This window comes from Alternaria dauci, chromosome 3 (assembly GCF_042100115.1).
Source record: "Alternaria dauci strain A2016 chromosome 3, whole genome shotgun sequence".
Classification (NCBI taxonomy): domain Eukaryota; kingdom Fungi; phylum Ascomycota; class Dothideomycetes; order Pleosporales; family Pleosporaceae; genus Alternaria; species Alternaria dauci.
In genome coordinates, this window is record NC_091274.1 from 3044026 (window position 1) to 3061805 (window position 17780).

At 54.1% G+C, this 17780-nt stretch overlaps 3 protein-coding genes across 3 annotated transcripts; 1 reads left to right on the plus strand and 2 right to left on the minus strand.

The window, feature by feature from the left end:
* Nucleotides 1-1865: 1865 nt before the first annotated feature.
* Nucleotides 1866-7316, minus strand: ACET3X_004641 (uncharacterized protein; the record flags this gene model as incomplete). The annotated part of the gene is made up of 2 exons (XM_069450868.1): nt 2484-7316; nt 1866-2418 (listed from the first exon to the last, which is right to left on the minus strand). Exons 1-2 carry the CDS (start codon nt 7001-7003, stop codon nt 1866-1868), a joined length of 5073 nt encoding a protein of 1690 aa, XP_069308619.1. The 5' UTR covers nt 7004-7316.
* A 4439-nt stretch (nt 7317-11755) lies between these two features.
* ACET3X_004642 (uncharacterized protein) lies at nt 11756-13825 on the plus strand (the record flags this gene model as incomplete). The annotated part of the gene is made up of 2 exons (XM_069450869.1): nt 11756-13591; nt 13805-13825. 2 exons carry the CDS (start codon nt 11756-11758, stop codon nt 13823-13825), a joined length of 1857 nt encoding a protein of 618 aa, XP_069308620.1.
* Nucleotides 13826-14698: 873 nt separating this feature from the next.
* Nucleotides 14699-15218, minus strand: ACET3X_004643 (uncharacterized protein; the record flags this gene model as incomplete). The annotated part of the gene is made up of 3 exons (XM_069450870.1): nt 14699-14737; nt 14855-15025; nt 15159-15218. The coding sequence occupies 3 exons, from the start codon at nt 15216-15218 to the stop codon at nt 14699-14701; spliced, it is 270 nt and encodes an 89-aa protein (XP_069308621.1).
* Between the last annotated feature and the right edge of the window lie 2562 nt (nt 15219-17780).

The following is a 17780-nucleotide window of genomic DNA, read 5'->3' on the forward strand; positions in this document are numbered from 1 at the left end:
ACGCGGTAGATGTTCCTTCCAGATCCCAGCTAGATAGGTAAGGCCGTGCTCCGCTTGGAAAGCTTGTGCGATTCCAGAAAAGGCCATGGCCCTATCGCTTGCCTGTGTGAGGTCTCTCCTTCTGTATTCCTGTATCAGTACTATCCATCTCCAAAGAGTGTCGGAGAATGTTTTGGCCTCCATCGATGTGTCGGCTGTCTCGCTTGGGTCATCAATGGGTCGCGTGGACACTAAGTCTTTCAAGGTCATGCAGTCGAGATTTGCTGCCATATGGTCCCCTATGGTACCAGCCAATTCATCACAATAAATCTCCGCGCACTCCCAAATGAGAGTGCGATGCCCATAGAAGATGGTGCGTGGACTCAAAATATGTTCTTGGAGGGTCCATGCTCTTGACGATAGGGGCCAATCCTTTCGTGTCAACGCTGAACTTTTTAGAAATTCCCAAGGAAAGACACAACTTCCTGCCTTTCCTGGGGTAGGTTTACGAACAATGCAAGGCGTCAACTTTCGTGGATCGCCCCGATATTGAGTAGAGGTAAAGGGGACTTGGGGCGGGAATAGGGCTGCAATCGTACAAATAGCATTGTTGTACACTGCAGACATCATGTTCGCCTCCGCTGTCCAGTCAGACTCGGAGTCTTGTATGATGCAAAGTGCATCAATCCACAAGTATTTGAAGCCGAGGTAGCGGGTGAGTAGGATAGCTTCGGTGAAGATATCTGGCAGCATATCTGGTAGTATGTTCTTCTGAAACTCCTCGAGCTTTGAAGCTGTTAGGCGAGGCTGTTGTTTTGGATCGGCACCCCAAACATGGCTAAGAGCCAGGTACTCGAAACCATCAATGGCGTGCAAGTCGCACCGCAATCTGACAGCATTGTCGCTGAGTTCGAGAGCTCGTGTCGGTCTTCGTCCTTTCATGCCGAGTCTTGAACACCAACTGCTACACTTGTCGTGCTTTGAACGGCAGGCACCAAGCCATTTTCGAATCTGGACTAGGTTGTCCTTTGGTTGGCGTGGAATGTGCTGTGCCATGAATGGAGCATCGAATACATTGTCTGTGAACGCAGCCCCACGGTCAGCTCAACCACTCTGATGTGATAAAATGCAACTCACATGTGAAAGACTTGATGCATATCATCTGCAAGCTTTCGGGATCGCACTCCAATGTCACATCGACATATAGTAAAGCTTCCCAATTTCTAGAGTCCCGGAATCGGAACGTGATAAGAGTTTGTGGCAGTCTAGCATCAACGTCTTCTATCCCTGAATATACAATCTCGCAGAAATGGCAAGACGTTCGGTTTTTCGCCAAGTCTGCTAACGTGCACGGCTGGATCTCCTTACCGGCAGGCTCAAAGTCACGTTTTTCGGGAGACTGAGCTTCGTCAAGCCACGCATATACTTCTGTCCACGCATCAAACATTCGCTGACAACGATTGCAAAATCGATGAAGTGGTACCGACCCTTCTGGAGAGGATTGCTCTTCCGAGTCCAATCGCGGTTGGTCCTCTGGAGCGGAATGTGGGCCGTCTCCAGCCTTGTCGCATTGACCTCGCAAAGTGGTCGAAATCTGGTGCGTGGCAGTCATCCTCGTCGGGTAGAATTGCCAGAAAGGATACGAAGATGGGGTGGAGTGGGAATGTCCGGTGACAGTAGATAGCTCGCTGAGTCAGCTGAGCGGGGCAACGCGTTATCGGCGTGCTATCCGACGCTAAACCACTTTCTGAACGTACTCACAGTAAAGACCACGAGCTATAAAAGCACGAAAGATTAAAAGAAGGCACAGCGTAAATCCACCGTTCCATTCAACAAGATACCAGGATATCAAAAAGAAAAGGAAATCCCCACACATCTCCTCCCACCTACGCCGTCTTCACATCCCCAAACCCCCGACTCAAAATCCTATTAACATCGCCCCCCTCCCGCAACCCAGCCCCCGCACCACCCCCATCCTCAACCCGATTCCGAATCAAATCCGCCATCTCGCCCTCCCTCCTCCTCTCCTCCGTCTCCCTCTCCACCTCGCTCAACCCCACTCCACTCCCCGCCTTCCCCTTCCCCTTCTCCCTATCCCACCCCTGCTGCAGCTCTCCCGCCGCCGCCTCCTCAAACCGTCTCTTCACGCCCGGATCCTTCTCCAGAGCCTGAAACACATGTTCATCCGTTGTCCACCACGCAGCCACCCCGCTCTTGACGGCCAACTCGAATACCATGACGGCAAGCAGGATGAGCACGAGCGCCAGCCACCAGGCCCAGGACGCGCCGAAGCCACGTAAGAAGGTGTCGCGGACGTAATAGATTTTGTTTTCGGGATTGTATGTAGACGAGAGGATGATGTTCCATAGGAACCAGCCGCCGATGGAGAGGACGAGGGCGATGGCGTTGGTGATGGTTTTGGAGTGTGTTTCGATGAATCTGTGGGGTTGTGTTAGCACAATACTGCCAAGACGGATAGGAAAGGTAGGGAAAGGGGTACGTACTGCATCTTCAACGCAATCAACCACACCGACGCCGTATACGTGATACTCCCCAGCGCAAAAATCGAGTTATCCTCCGTCCACGACGCATCCCCATACAACCCCAGCATAACATAATACACCACCATGGCCTCCGCACTCGCCATAAACATCCACGCGAGATACACACGGAAATTGAACGCGCCGTTCCGCTGGCCAACGGTATACAACTCCGGCACGGCGAGCAGCGTACTCGCACTCAGATCCTTTTCGAACACGCCCATGAAGATGACGGGCAAACTCGTGAAAAGCGTGTTAAACATACTCAGCGACCACGACTCATACAGACTCGTCCCCGTATAACCCACCTTCATCTGAAACAGCGCTTGCGTAAGGTAGAACAGTAATTCCTTCCAAAACGTACCAACGGTATACTTGCACGTACGGATATAATTCCATCGCCCATGCACAAGCAGCAGCTTGACCAGGAACCTGAACTGCGCGATACTGTAATCAGACGTACGCGCCGCCTGCAGTCCCTCTTTTCCCGTGATTCCGATACCGACGTGCGCTTCTTGTATCATTGCGATATCGTTTGCGCCGTCGCCGATGGCAAGCGTGATTGATTTCTTGACGCGTTTGCGAATCGATTTTACGAGTTGAGCTTTTTGGCTGGGGGACGCACGACAGCAAATGACCGAGTCGGCGAGGATGGCGAGTTCATGGAACAGCATGTCGAGCAGCTCGTTGTCTGTGATTTTAGACAGCGTCTGTCCGTCCACGACGACGACAGAGTGCGCGACGGTGCCGGCGGCGAGGGATGCGATAGCGGAGGTGATGGCTTGCTCGACGAGCCCTGTTTCGTGGTCGAGAACAGTGACGGTGCTGAATTCCTTGATGAGCCGGCAGGAATAGCCAATGTTGATTGCGGTTTCGCGCTTGTCGCCCGTGAGCATCCACATTTTGATCTTGGCGCGGCGCAGCTTGTCGATGGCTTCGGGGACGCCTTGCTGCAGTTTGTCCTCGATGGCGGTAGCAGCGCAGAGATCAAAGTCTTGTTCAATCTCATCGCCCGCTTCTTCGATGAGCCGCGTCCGGTCCACGAGACTGGTTGTTGCATCGAGGTACCCCTTTTTCCACGACTGGTACTCGGATTCGTTAAGGAAGCGGTATCCGTAGAGCAGGGTCCGCAGACCTTCTGTCGCAAACTCGTTGATGTGTTGGAGACAGCGTTCGATGACGGCAGTGTCGTCGCCCGCAATGCCTTCGTCGACCATGGCTTCCATGTCCTCCCACCCAATCTGCATCGAGCTGCGTGCCGACGAAAACGCCATGCTGAAGCGGTCCAGGCCTGATTGGCGCGGTGTCTGAAGCGGCGTCTGGTACGGTGTATCTTCGTCGAGAGACGACATGTCCATGCGGTCGTTCTCACGCTCGCGCAGCCACTGATCTACTTCGTCTCTCGCTGACACGGAGCCACCTCTGCCCACACTAGGAGCGAAAGACGGGCGGCCCAGATTCAAACTCGCCCTCGCAGCCTGACCGAGCGCCATACTCTTCCGTCCACCGACGCTGCTCAGACGACCGGCCACACTACTCCGCCGCTCAGTGTGCTCGCTCATCCGCGCAATCGCGTGCTGGGCCTCTGCGCTCTTTCGAATATTGGCCCGCCGCTCAATCTCAACCATCTTCTTGTTGGCGAGCGTAGCCAGTTTCAACCGCTGCAGGACGATGGAATCTGCGCCCTTGCAGATGATGCATATGCGGCCGTCTGGGAAGCGTAGGATAATGGACATGCGCTTTCGTTTGCTGGAGAACTCAATGACGTCTAGTATCTCGTAGACCTCTGAAACTGGCTCGCCGTCGGATCCCGTTGGCATAATCTTGAGGGTGATGGTATGCACGTCGCGGTTGATGAGAAGGAAGCCCATGTCTTGTGCTGCTTGAACAAGGGCAAGTTCGTCCGGAGAGGAAGCCATAAAGTGTGTTTTACCATCCTCCTGAATTTCAGGCAGACAAGTATGACACAGCGCCAGAGAGAGCAGGAACATCCTCGCCTTCTTCGAAAACGGGGTATGAGGCTTCCTCTGGATATACCTCAGCATATCCTGTGTACGCAGCTCGCGGGACGTCTTTCCCGGTTTCGCGCTCGATCGCCAATTCGACGGGTCGTCTTCCCCAGGGCTTTCCAGCTGCTCGACAGTTTCAACGACGGGTTCCTCGCCCGCTACGTCCTTGGCCGATCTCACGCTCTTCCTGTTCTTCGCCGGCTGCTTCCCCTTCCTCGTCTTGTGAACCAACTTCTTCTTCCCCTCTGCCTTGAGATCCGCATCGTGCAACCAGCTCACGCCCGCTACACTCAACTTGCGGAACTTCATTGAGTTATCCGTCAGCGTGCCCGTCTTGTCGGAGAAAATATAGCTAATCTGGCCCAGCTCCTCATTGATGGTCGACGTGCGCGGTTCACACGGCGTATCGGAGACAGGATCGTACATGTCGATGTCCGTGTGCAGAAAGAACATTTGCGCCAGCTTGACAATCTCCAGACTCACGTAGAGCGACAAGGGAATCATGGTGTTGAACATGATGATGAAGGAGGTGAAGCTAGGGAAGAATGCAACAGAGGAGCCACGCAGATACCACATGTCGTCTTCATTGCGCTGCCAGATCTTGTACGCCACGGCGTTGAAGATGGACAAGGCAATGACAAAGACGACGATGAGGATGACGATGCGGTTGACGAGGCCTTGGAGCGCTGGCGCCTTGATCCGAGGGTTCTTGTTCGAGTTCATCCGGATGCGACATTCTTCTCCAGAGTAGATGACCATGCCAATCGCATCTGGTGTGTTGCGCAGGATGCTGCCTCGGAAGATGATCTCGCTGAGCGTGAGTGGCGCCTGCGTCCCGTCGACGACGACGCGGCCTTCGAAGCTGTACAAATCGCGATTTGGATCTTCGACGACGAACTCGGCATCCGTCCGTAGGACATCTTCCTGGTCTAGAATCGTCTTGGAGATCGAAGCCGTCGTTTGCTTGCTCTTCAGGTTCGTCTCGCCATCCAATGCCATGGTTTCCACAAACGCAACGTTATTCTCCCCGTTTGTATGCAAAAGCGCCAGATCCGCAGGCGCAGCGTCGTTCCTCTCGAGCTTGATGATGTCCCCCACGTTGATATCCTGCCACTTGATCGTCTCCCAGCGCAGGCCCTCCGACTCTGGCGAACCCACACTCGCACCATCCCCAGCGTTGTCTTTAACCGTAGCAGCAGCAACAGCATCAGAAACCCGACTCGCCCTCAGAACCTTTGCCTCCCTCTTATTCTCTTCCTGATCCGCCCTCCACCGCCTCAAATCATCATACCCTTCTTTCGCAATACTCAACGTGACAAAGAACAACAACGGCACAATCGTCGTAAACTGCCCCGTAGTACTCAGCCCAGGAATCATCTGCAGAATCGAAATGACCAAGAAGTAAAAATTCGCCAGCTTCGAAAACTGCGCAACGAGCTGCCGCGGCACAAAATTCCAGGCCGAGTAGCGCGTCGATCGGATCCAGTTACTCGTGTACGGCTGGGCTGTGCGTTCGTCGATGAGCGGGGTGTTGGGCGGGCGCGTAGGATCGAGAGTAATGTGACGGCCATCTTTACTCGGCGGCACGTCCTTGATTCTGAAGATGAATTTGCGAGCCCGTTCCGCTGCGTCTTTTATCTGCTTGGCCATATTCGCCCTTCGACTCGCTGTTTTCCGCGAGACACGGGATGAAAGCGCGAGGGGCCCGTCTCCGCCCATCTTCTTCTGCGAGATATCCGACGCTGAACTCGCATAATCCAAATGCTCGGGCGCGACCGTGATAATCGCATCTCCGCTCTTGGGCGACGCAGCAAAGCCACTGGTCACTTCGGCGTGATGGCCCATGCGAGCGTGTGCCTGCGGTTTCCGGAGCCCTTCTTCCAACTCGATATGTGTATCGTCGTCCTGCGTCGTATCATGAACGTTTCTCCGGAATAGCGCGCTGCGAAGCGAGTATCCACGATTCCTCGACGCAGGCGACAAGGGCGAGCGACCGGGTCCATTCCGTGGTGCGCGCGAGGACGACGCTTCAGCTTCTGCGTGCGCCAGAGCCAGGTCTTGCGGAGAAAGGTTGTGCGTATTCAGCGTCAGATGCGGGGTTCCAGTTCCAGTTCCAGTTCCAGTCCCAGCCCGTGTGCTCTCCTGCCCACGCCCAAAGTCAGTCGAGAAGCGTACCCGCGGCACCTCATCAGTCGTCAGTCGCGCAACGCCGGGCCGCGCCGTACTTTCCACGCCCGAGGTCCTCGAGCGCGGCTCATCCGCCGTATCCGCAATCGCATACGTCGTGTTTGTATGTGCACCCTGTGCTGCGGTGCTTCGCGTCGCGGGTGCGAGTTCGTCCTCGTCGTGCGATGCTGCGGAATGACGACGCCTTATCCCTCCTCCTTCTGCACCTGCACTCGCATCCCCACCACTTGCTCCTCCACTCGCACTACCTCCAATCCCAGCATTCGATGCATCGGGCGCATGCGACATGGTATCCAGTCATTCCCCTCTCTCTCGTCGCGTCCGGATGTTTGTTTGTGCTTGAGTAGCAGCAGTAGCAGCAGTAGAAAAGGTTCTAGCCTTGGGGGTGGGTGGCCCATCCCCAGCCGTTCCGCAGCAGACCGGTCTAGCGGCTTGTCCAACACGAGGATTACGACGTCAAGTGCCTCTTGGTGCAGTCTTGGAAGCGATGTTAATTACGCGGCCATGAGCGATAACTGCGATTGGCAGCAGACGCAATCACTTTTTGGAAGATTGCGATGAATGGAAAACAGCAAGAAGCAATCCCAGTCAGTCATGGTTGTGGTGCGCAGTCAAGTTAAATCACAATCAGCAACGCGGCGCTGACTACCGTACCCCATCCACATCCATGCAACTCACCAGCCTATTTCAGGCCTAACGCAACGTAGCCCAAACGGCCAACCTCATTCCCCGGGGGTTGAGCGCAAGCCACGTTTCTACCACGCGCTGTATGTACTGTACTGTAATGTGCGCGTTGCTGCCCCTCCTTCCATGTGGACTTTACTTGCAGCGCTGGCTTGCATATGTCATGCACCCCAAGCTATGTATTTGCTTTTCCTATGGTTCTGATCAGCAACAAAATGAAAATCAGCCCCGCTTACTCCAGGGATTGAGTGCACGTGGGTGGAAGGGGGTGCGCAAATACACGCGATATATGTCATCCACAAACTGAGTGAAGTATTCGTTCCTACTATGACTGGGCAAAAGACTTCCGTCCGTACTATCCATGGACCCCACTCGCTCGAGCTGGAAGTCACCACCCGACGCGGCGAACATGACATCTGGACCGGACCCTGTTGCGCGCGGCTGCAAGTTCCCACCAATCGGCTTCTAACCACCACAGTCACGGAGTGCAGGGAGAGTGCTTGTTAGCCATCTGTCTATCTGTCCATCTGCATCTGAACAAGTGTCAAACAATATCATAGTAATATTAGACCTCTACAGAACATAATCGATGAGTTGCTAATCCATTTGAACATGTCAAAAACTTTGATTCAATACGAATGCATTTTGATTCCATAGCCATTCACTTGCACCGATATAAAAAAACGCACACACTTCAACAAACTTACTACCATGCTCCGGAACCCGTGGCTTTTGATAAAAGACCAACCTATGCTAATAATGCTGTCCGACTCCCAAATGATATGGTATAGTTTCATTGCTCCTCTCTCTCTCTGTCTGCCCTCTGCACACCATCTCCATCTCCTTCTCTCTTCTTCTCTCTCTCCTTCTCTCCCTCTCTCCGAAAGTAATCCAACGCCCCTTAGATTTCCCCTTCCTCCCCTTCGCATTCTGTGGTATCCGGTAGTCGTGTCGCTCATTAACTTCTGAGGAAAAAAGAAAAAAGATTATAATCTGAGAAGAGAAAACAAAAAACATAGAAAAGAAAAAAGCCCAGCGCCATGCAATATGCAGCCAGAAAACAACCATTTCCGACAAACGATTCCAATGATGATAATCGGTGAAGAAACAAAGCAAACCAGGGATGACGAACTACACCATACTGCAGTAGTAACCTCAACTCGCAGCAACACACCAATGCCGATGAAACACCCACGCACTCTTCTGACACTCCTTGCTACAATACTTTGTCCGTCTACACCTCCTACACTTCGCAAACTGCCTCGTATACTCCTCCCACCGCCCACACTGATAATACGCACACTGCCTAATCCCGCCCCTCGAATCATCCTTGCGGCACAAATTGCGCATGACGACACTGGCCCAGTACTGCATGTCCGACGTATGATGGCGCACCGTAAACTGCTCGACGAGCGGGAAAATGTTGAAATCGTCCGGGAGTTCATATTCTTCTAGCTCTTCTTCTTGTTCCTCAGTTTCTCCTTCGGTAGATGCTTTGGGCGTCTTGGCTTCGGGGTCGAGCAGCTCATCAGCGATTTTGAGCTTGGGTACGAGATGGGATTTTTGAAAGTAGGTCCGTAGGTTGCAGTATTTTGACACGTAGGCGAGGAGTTGGAGCGACATGAGCACGTCTTCGTCGCGGGGCATGGCGGCGAGCACGCTCGCCGATGCATTACGCTCTTGCTGGTAGCGTGGGAGCCACGGAGGCGGCGGGTTCGTGTTTACGACGTTGATGGTCGGCGGCATGGGCGAGAAGCCCGTGATTGGGTTGTTTGGTGGTGTGTTGGTGGGGTTGATTAGACTGCCGTCGAGAGCAGGGCGGTGGGTAATGTTGAACGTCTCGTTGTTCTCGTCGGTGCCTTCTGAAGGGGCAGCAATCGGAACGGGTGTGTTGCCGGCATCGAGCATCTCTGCGTTGTCGACAATGTCAGCCATGTTGATTTCGTTGTTCTGGATGCCGACGATTGGCTCGTTGACCGACGGACCAGCCGCCGTTGCAGCCTCTGCAGACATGTCATCTTGGTGTGCCTCTAGGTCCGACTCTCCTGATACAGACAGTTGGTGTCGGATAGATGGGCGGCGGCGTGTTCGAGCGAGCCCCGCTCTCGGGCTCGTCTGGCGTGCCTGTGGGGCACTCGGGGTGGTCGGTGACTCTGGTTGGGAAGTGATCTCCCCTTGCAGGGCAGGGAGCATGGAAGGCAGTCGATCGGCATCTCGCACCGGCCGTAGCGCAAAAGCATCGGGGGCTGGCTCCATGGAGGGCAATGCCGTAACCAATGGCTGACCCAGATTACGCGTGTTGTTGCCGGGTGCACCAAACAGCTGAGGCCGCCCCTCGTGGCTGCGATGGTGATGGTGGTGCGGAGGTCGACCACGTGTAAATGTTGTCCGTTCAGGAGGGGAGCTCAGTGAGAAAGCGGGAATGGGAGTCGCGTCAGCCAGAGACTCGGCTGGCTGGGGAATCTCGATCGGAGGGGGTATGATGCGGCGTGTCCGATCCGCTCGGTGTGCAGAGCTCGACGCAATCTCGCCTGTCCGCGACGAGTGGTGGCGGCTCGATGCGCCGAGACGTGCAGACTTGTGAATTTCGGCTTCGGCGCGTGCCCGCATCTTGTCGACGACCTTGATGTAGTTGTCGAGGATGGAGGCGATGACGGGCACCATGTCGGCCTCGACGACTCGCGTCCTGACGTTCTCGGAGCCACGCACGCCGATGTTGAAGATGCACTGGAAGGCCAGGTTCCACTTCCACATGTCCATCATGTCCTTGCTCCGGCCTTCCTTGAGGATGCATATCAGGCGCTCGATGCCGCCGTCGACGGTGAGAATGTCGCGTATGCGTGCCGAGGACGTGGTGAGGTAGGCGAGGTGGTTGAGCGAGTTGATGAGCGGGAGGGTCGATGTGCAGTCGAGGGCGCGGCGGTCGTAGAGGGCCGTGGTGATGCCGACCGAGGCCTTGTTGGCGTTGGGGATGCTAAAGTTGACTTCGCGCATGGTGGGTGGTGCGTGGTGCTGTGAGGTGCCGTCGGAGGGCGGGAGGGAGGAAGGTGCGTGGACAGCCGGCGGTTGTTTGTTGTGGGCTCAGGCGCTGACTGAGGCTTTGGAGGGGCCCGTGTGGTGATGGTCGTCGACGACGAGACGGCGGTGCCGAGCAAACGTGGTGCGGCTCCTCGAGGGTGGGCGAGGGCCGACGGCGTCGTGTGACACGGCTAGCAACCGGACTCGGGCGAGACGGGCGGCTGAGGGGGCAGCGGCCAGTCGGGCAGACGACGATGGGCAGTGCAGCGCGATGGCGATGGGCGTCGGCGCTGTGCCCTGGCGATGGGGCGTGTTTGCTGGTGTTAGGGGCACGAGGATTGCTTCACGGGCGCGGGCTGGGAGGCAAGAGCGCTCTCTCGCGTCGCAGTCGTCGGCCACGCAACACTGGGGGTCCGTGGCAGCGTCGTCTTCTATGGGCTGTCGTGCTAAGGCTGGACTATGCTATGTTGGATGAGGCTGGCGGCGATGAATGCGTTGTAGAGAGGCGGTTCGGGTGAGAGGTCATGGGCAGTGGAGCAGCTAGTCCCACTGTTAAGGATTGGCACGCCGCCCAGAACGGTAGCCTCGAACCGCTAATTTCATGCACCGAAATGACTGCTCTCGACAGCTTACATAGGACACTACGCGCACACTACTGATTGCAAATACTCGCTCTCGTCGACGGCTGACCATGGCAAACACGTGTCGACAGTCATCCTCGCCCACTGCTCCTCGTTCCCTGACTGATTGACGCCCAAGCACCTCACCCAAACTCTCACGCCATAGGTGGCGTGCTACCTCTGCTAATGCCATGCAGCCATGAAACCTCTGCACCCACACATTTGCCAGCAGACGCTCGCTATCAAAGGCTCGTCTGCAGCCGCCTGCATGATTCGGCGGCTTTGTCGAGGCTGCGTGGGGCGCCGGCCGACTGCACGATGCTGCTGACAAAGACGCTCCTCTTCTTCGGCGCCTGTGTCACCATAAGAGCGGCGGCTCGACGCACCTGACTAAACACCTTTCAGGACGAGAGAATGCATCGCTTTGCTGATATCCACATTTGCTAACCTACGTACATGTGAATAACGAGTGGTGTGAATGGCTCTGCGGGGTGCAGCGTCTCCTCGCACCTGTCCCGTAACGATGGAGCTCATTGGCACATGAAACTTCTCCGCAGCCCAGTGGTTGTGACTTCACAACGCGTCTGCAGACGAGAACCCCAGCTCCAACCCGCTCGCCGTTTGCACGTCGCTGCCAATGGCTGTCGCATTTATTCTTTACTCTCGTTAACCTATTGACTTGGCTCAGAACTCACAGAGTGTAATTCAGCAGACCGCCATGTCGTCTCCTCACGAGACCAAAGTCCAAGACTTTGCATCCGCTCCACCCGCGCCCGACCAGCCAGAGCGCTCTGCTTCAGATTCGGCCGCGCCTCCGCATCTGTCCATCGACACGCAGCTCGACGAGCAGCGACGTCGCGGCCGCTCTGCCACTGCCACGACCGCGACTGCAGCGCACCCCAACCCAGACGAGCTCCTTTCCCCTGATCGCTTCTCGGTAGACTCGACCCTCCGCCGGCGCATCACCCGATCGCACACTGTAAAGCACTACCAGTCCCCAACGCGCCCGTACCAGCACCAGGAGCCAGGTGCAGAGCCGGGTGTCGACACAAAAAACGAGACCGATGCGGCCAACTACCACCACCTCTACGCGCGCTGCCAGATTACCGTCGTCGACTTCTCCGACGAGCGCGTCGAGTGCCACGAACTCGACAACGACACACTCGAGGACTTTCTCAACTATCCAAAAGAAGACTGGGTAGCATGTCGGTGGATCAACGTCAACGGCCTGTCCTGGGACGTCATCCGTACCCTGGGAAACCACAAGCAGCTGCACAGGCTGGCGATTGAGGATCTGATGAGCACCCAGAGCCGGACCAAGGTGGACTGGTACTCTGACCAGGCCTTCCTGCTCCTCACCCTGTCCAAGCTTGTCCGCACGCCCATGGACGAGGATTCCGAGAGCGACTCCGACTCGGATTCCGACGACAGCGAGCGACGCCGGCACAGGGCGCAATCGCGCTCGCGCTCCCGCCACCCGCAGAAGCGGAAGCCCAAGAAACCGTCGCTGTTCAAACGAGCAAAGAACCTGCTCTTCCCCCCAAGCGAAGACAAGAAGCAGATGCGCCAGGACGAGATGATGAGCACGCTAGACGGCCTAGAGAAGCAACTCGACGGCACGCCTTTTGAGAAAATCAAAATGTCGACGCCCCCTGCAACAACGGCCGTACGCACCCTGCAGCGATACCGCGGTGGTTACAACCTCGACCGCATCGTCTACCTCGAACAGCACTCTGCGCTCACGGAAAAACACCTCACCGTCAGCGTGGAGCAAGTCAGCATCTTCCTGCTCGCCGACAACTCTGTCATTTCCTTTTTTGAGCACTCGGCCGACGACGTCGAAGACATGATCTTAAAACGTCTCCGCACTGAAGATACCATCCTCCGCCGCAGCCAGGACAGCAGCATGATTGTGCAAGCCATCATCGACGCCATTGTCGATCTCGCTATCCCTGTTGTTGCCGCGTATGAAGACGCGATGGGCGAGTTGGAGCTGGATGTCTTGGAAGACCCGGAATTGCATCACTCTCAGCTGCTGTATCTGCTTACGTCTGAGTTGTCGATTCTGAGAAACACGATTCAGCCGATTGTCTCGCTGATCAATTCGCTGCGTGACCACAAGGCGGATCCGATGGCGCAGGCGGTGCAGGCGATGAGCTTGCATTCGAATATGTCGTCGACGACGGGGAGTCTTGCTACCCGCAAGACCATGTCGAGTATTAATATCAGTCCGTTGGCGCATACGTATCTGGGCGATGTCGAGGACCATTGTATCATGATTACGTCGTCGCTGGACACGATGCGTCGCGCGGCAGATAACTTGATCGATCTCATTTTCAACATGATGGGCGCGTTTCAGAACGAGAGCATGAAGACTTTGACCGCTGTTACCATCTTCTTCCTCCCGCTGACCTTTCTGGTCGGATACTTTGGTCAAAATTTTGAGCGGTTTAATGGCGTGCAGCACCATTCTGATGCGTTCTTTTGGGTTATTGCGGTGCCCGTGATGGTTGTTACACTGTTGGTGCTTATGGCGGATCGCATTGTGAGGAAGGTGAGGAGGTGGATGGGCAGGCTGAAGAGGAGGGAGGCGAAGAGAAGGGCGGTGAGGAGGGGGAAAGTGGGGACGAGGGGGATACTGGGCGATGGGATTGGGTTGAGTGGTCATTCGGGAGGAGGGAATGGGTTGTTGGGGAAGGATGGGACGAGGGGGATGAGTCAGGGGCAGGGCATGAGGCATAAGAGGAGGCAGACGTTGTATAGTAAGGGGAATATTGGGAGTTTTTAGATGGGGAATTCTTGTCTTTATGTTGAATGAGGATGGGTGTGGTAAGTAGCATTGAACTGGAGTTGGGCATGACTAATAGATTTGACATTGTTTTCTGCTTCGCGCTCATACCTCCTTATTCCCACTCATCTACCTCCCATCTCTCTCTCTCTCTTTCTCTGTTTATATCGGCTTACTTTGCCATATTGCAGGATCTCATGGGATTATGGAGAAGCATGTTGATAGCCAGTTGCAGACCGGTCTAGGCTTCTGCAGATCTCTCTCTCTCTCTCTTCGTGGTCATTAATGCACGCTATACAAGGGGTGGAAATTGAACACTCTGTGATTGTCGGGGCAGAGTATTGTTATGTGAGGAGAAGACCAAAAGCCCCCCCGAAGTTGCTTGGATAGAGTATTGCTATATAAAGGAATGTTAAGAGAGGAGAAAGATTCTAGAGAAAAGGATAGTACCTAGGCTATATACTTACGGTCTGTAGGATTACCTGATTTCTCTCTTTCATAGAGAAGGTCAAACGCTCCCCTGTAGTTACTTAGTAGGGTGTCCGATTTTCCTCTTTGTATAGCGAGGATGCATGATTCCAAGCAAAGAGAGCCAACGGACCGAGAGGAGTATTAAATTAATCGTCCACAACGAGGAGTAGTATCTTTGTCTAGGTCTCCGCTATCAACTACAGCCGCCACAAGACATGGATCCAGACGATATGCCTTCCTATTTCTCGACCGGTATTAATTTGCCTTGGACCAAACACCAGCCCGTTTGCTCAACCATCCGATCCACCCAACAGAACCCAGCGTCCAAAACCTCCAGATCATGTCTAGCCGCGAAGGTTGCCGTTCCAGTCACGGTACGGGCAGCCCGACTCGCTATCACACCTATTCTTTCCCTTTGGACAAGGCTGGCCCCTTCCAGTCCTGATATCGCAGCAATCGGCATTCTATCATTTTTTTTGCACAATCAGCCATTCCATTCCAGTTCATTCCAGCGTGCAATCAATCGACAAGGGAGGGATAAAAGCAGGCAAAACTTACACATTTCGAGCTAGGAATACCCATGTTTATGCAAAAGTTCTTGGACTCTGCGTTGCCGACTTGGGTGCATGCTATGCCGCCGTTTTGCCGGAGACAGGCGTCTGCGCCCTGGTCGCCGCCCCAGCAGCAGTCTTTGTCGCCGACGGTACCGAAGCCGCCGCCGATGTTGCACTGAATGGGCGTGTTGTGTTAGCGGGAGATGGTTTTCTGTGTTTTTCTTTTGGATCTGGATGGGCAGGAAAGGGCTTAGGAATGAGAGAGAGGGGAGAGCGAGAGAGGGGGAGAGTGGGATAGAGAAACGTACGATGGCGTTGACACTGACGGCCAGGGCCAGAGTGATGAGGGATGAGGCGGCGAATTTCATCTTGTTGATTCTGGGAGATGGAGAGGCTGGTGTTGGTGAGAAGTGGAGGGAGCTGAGTATTTGTGGAGAGGTATCGTCTGCGGGGAGCGGGTCTTTAATAGTAGAAATTCACTGTTGAATGGGCGTGTGCTTTGGTGGTAGACTTGCTATAGCAAGACTATCACCATGGCATCGGGCACACCGTTTGTGTGAATACCAAGCAGTAGCAAAAGGCCCGACTGATGTATGCATTCCTTTGTCTAGACTGGAGACGTTCGCTCACGTCACAATTTAACCTCAAAGCATGGGTGAAATACTTTGCAACTATCTCGACAATGCAGGACGAATCCTTCCGGTGATATCTTGGGTACGCTAGTATGAGTCTCCTTCTACACTTGGCATCGTCTTGGCGGCTCTTCGAGTTCTGCCGTTGGGAGCTGGCGTGGCTACGTGCGTAAGCTGCTTTCTGGCTGTCATGCGGCTCTTTTGTTCGCGTATCTGCTTCCGAATCTTGAATTGGACCAAAACAATCGTTGTTTAGCATCCGACCAAAGTGATTCCTTTCTGCAAGCGGTCAAAGTGATGCTTGATATGCCATGCGTCCGGTCAAAGCTCTCCTCAAAGTACAGCTTCTGGACCATTTCAGACCCGGTGCTTTCAAGTACCCAATCGTGCTCACTATCCATGTTGTGCATCGCAGTATGAGGTGTGTGGCGGAGGCTCTGGTTGCGCGGCGCGAATTACTCTACTTGTTGAAGTTTTGTGGAGGTTTGATTTGGATCTTCCATCGATCATATTGGCCTTAGCGCTGAGTAATGAAGTTGACGCCATCTAGCCCAAAGTGGTACCCGATCTGCTTGGCTAAGCCGAATATAGCACTAGTGCAAGGCGGCTAACCCATGCTGGAAAGTGAGCTCTGGGGGAGACGAATGCTTAGACATGCGATCCTTGCGCCATGGCTGAACAAGGCCGATGTCTGGAGAGCCTCACGCGCTAGTGCTGGAACCGTACTTGGTTCTCTTCATGGCATGATTCTGAGCTGCAGACTGAGAGTCATGTCGTGCTTGTTGTACCGAGCGGTGGCATTCATATGAGTTCATTTGCTAGTCGGAACTGTGGAATAACGGTACAGCCGAGTTTGCAATTGCCCCTGGGCGATCGTTTCTCGATTCTGCTCAACGCCGGTGGTGAGACTAGTCACCCTCAGCACGACGCCCACGACGTCCAACTCAAGTGGATTCCCAGGTACGTTTATGATCAACCAGCAATGATATAAAGGCACATGCTCTGCTGCCCTTCTCCAGCAACCATTTGTCATTGTCGCTCTTTCTCTCTGCACGGCTATCCAATCTTTTACAATCTTGGAAGAATTTCACTTCCCAATCTCTACAATGCAGCTCTCCATCATCTTCAGCCTCCTCGCAGGCGCTGCGTCTTTCGCCGCTGCCGGTGACGTCTTCTCTGCGGTAAGAGACATTCTGCATGCAAGATCCGACGAGCAGTGACTGACATGCTCTCTCCAGTGTAAACCAGAGCATGACTGCTGCTTCTCCACTCTCGGAGCTTGTCAACGCCAGTCGCACTTTTTCATAGAGCGACACGTTGAATGCAAATTGATCGATCTCTGCCCGGATCTTGGAGTTTCTCTGCAGGACTGCGTAAGCATACCTCTGTTTGTTTTGCTTGTTGGCACATTGATCTGTTCCGGCAACGTTTTTGATAAGCTGCTAACCTGTTATTCAGAATGCGGATTGCTGCGCAATTTCGACCAAGTGGGGTCGTGGCTGCCCTGGCAAATAGATTGGACAGTTGATACAGCACCACAAGGACTTGCTGCTAGATCTCACCTCGGCGTCTTACCACTCTGTTCGTAATCCTGTCATCTAGACAATCAATTCTACAATCGAGACTATTTTCACCAAAGCAATGGACATCTCATGACGAGTCCCTTCAGCGCATGTTCAACTCCCCTTGCAGCAATGCGTCCATCAGTGAGGCAGGAGTATCTCAAGCCTTCGTAGGTTCTGCTTTTCTAGCTTCCCACCTTGGAAGGCGAGTTCCTGTTTGTGCGACGGCATAAATCTCCAGTCTTGTTGAACACGAGGTAGTGAGCTGGAATTGGCAGGTTTGTAGGAATGCGTTGGCATGTATAGCGGATTGGCTTTCGAAACGACGTCGTCGTAGATTGTGAAAGGAGAAGATGTATTAACCTATACGTAGTTTCTTCCCCGTCTATCTGGCTGATGGTCAGAAGTCGAATGAATTTTCTCACGTCCGTTATGTGCTTCGGTGGAAATATCCACCATTATCCGGGAGTTCTTTGTGTTTGCGTCATTGTTCCTTCTGAGAACTCTTTCATATGTGTGTGGTATGTGCTGCGATACATCTGAGTATATTGTGGTAGGATCTTCTCAATAACCGATTTTACTGTGGATGGCTACCGTAGAGACTCAATAAAACTTAAGTGCCCATAATTCAGGCTACAGCCAAGTTTTGTCTACACTGGTTCTCAAAGATATGTTCTAGTAACGCGCATCCGTGCTTACAGTTCAGTCATTCCCTAGGATTCGATCGAAGTTGTGG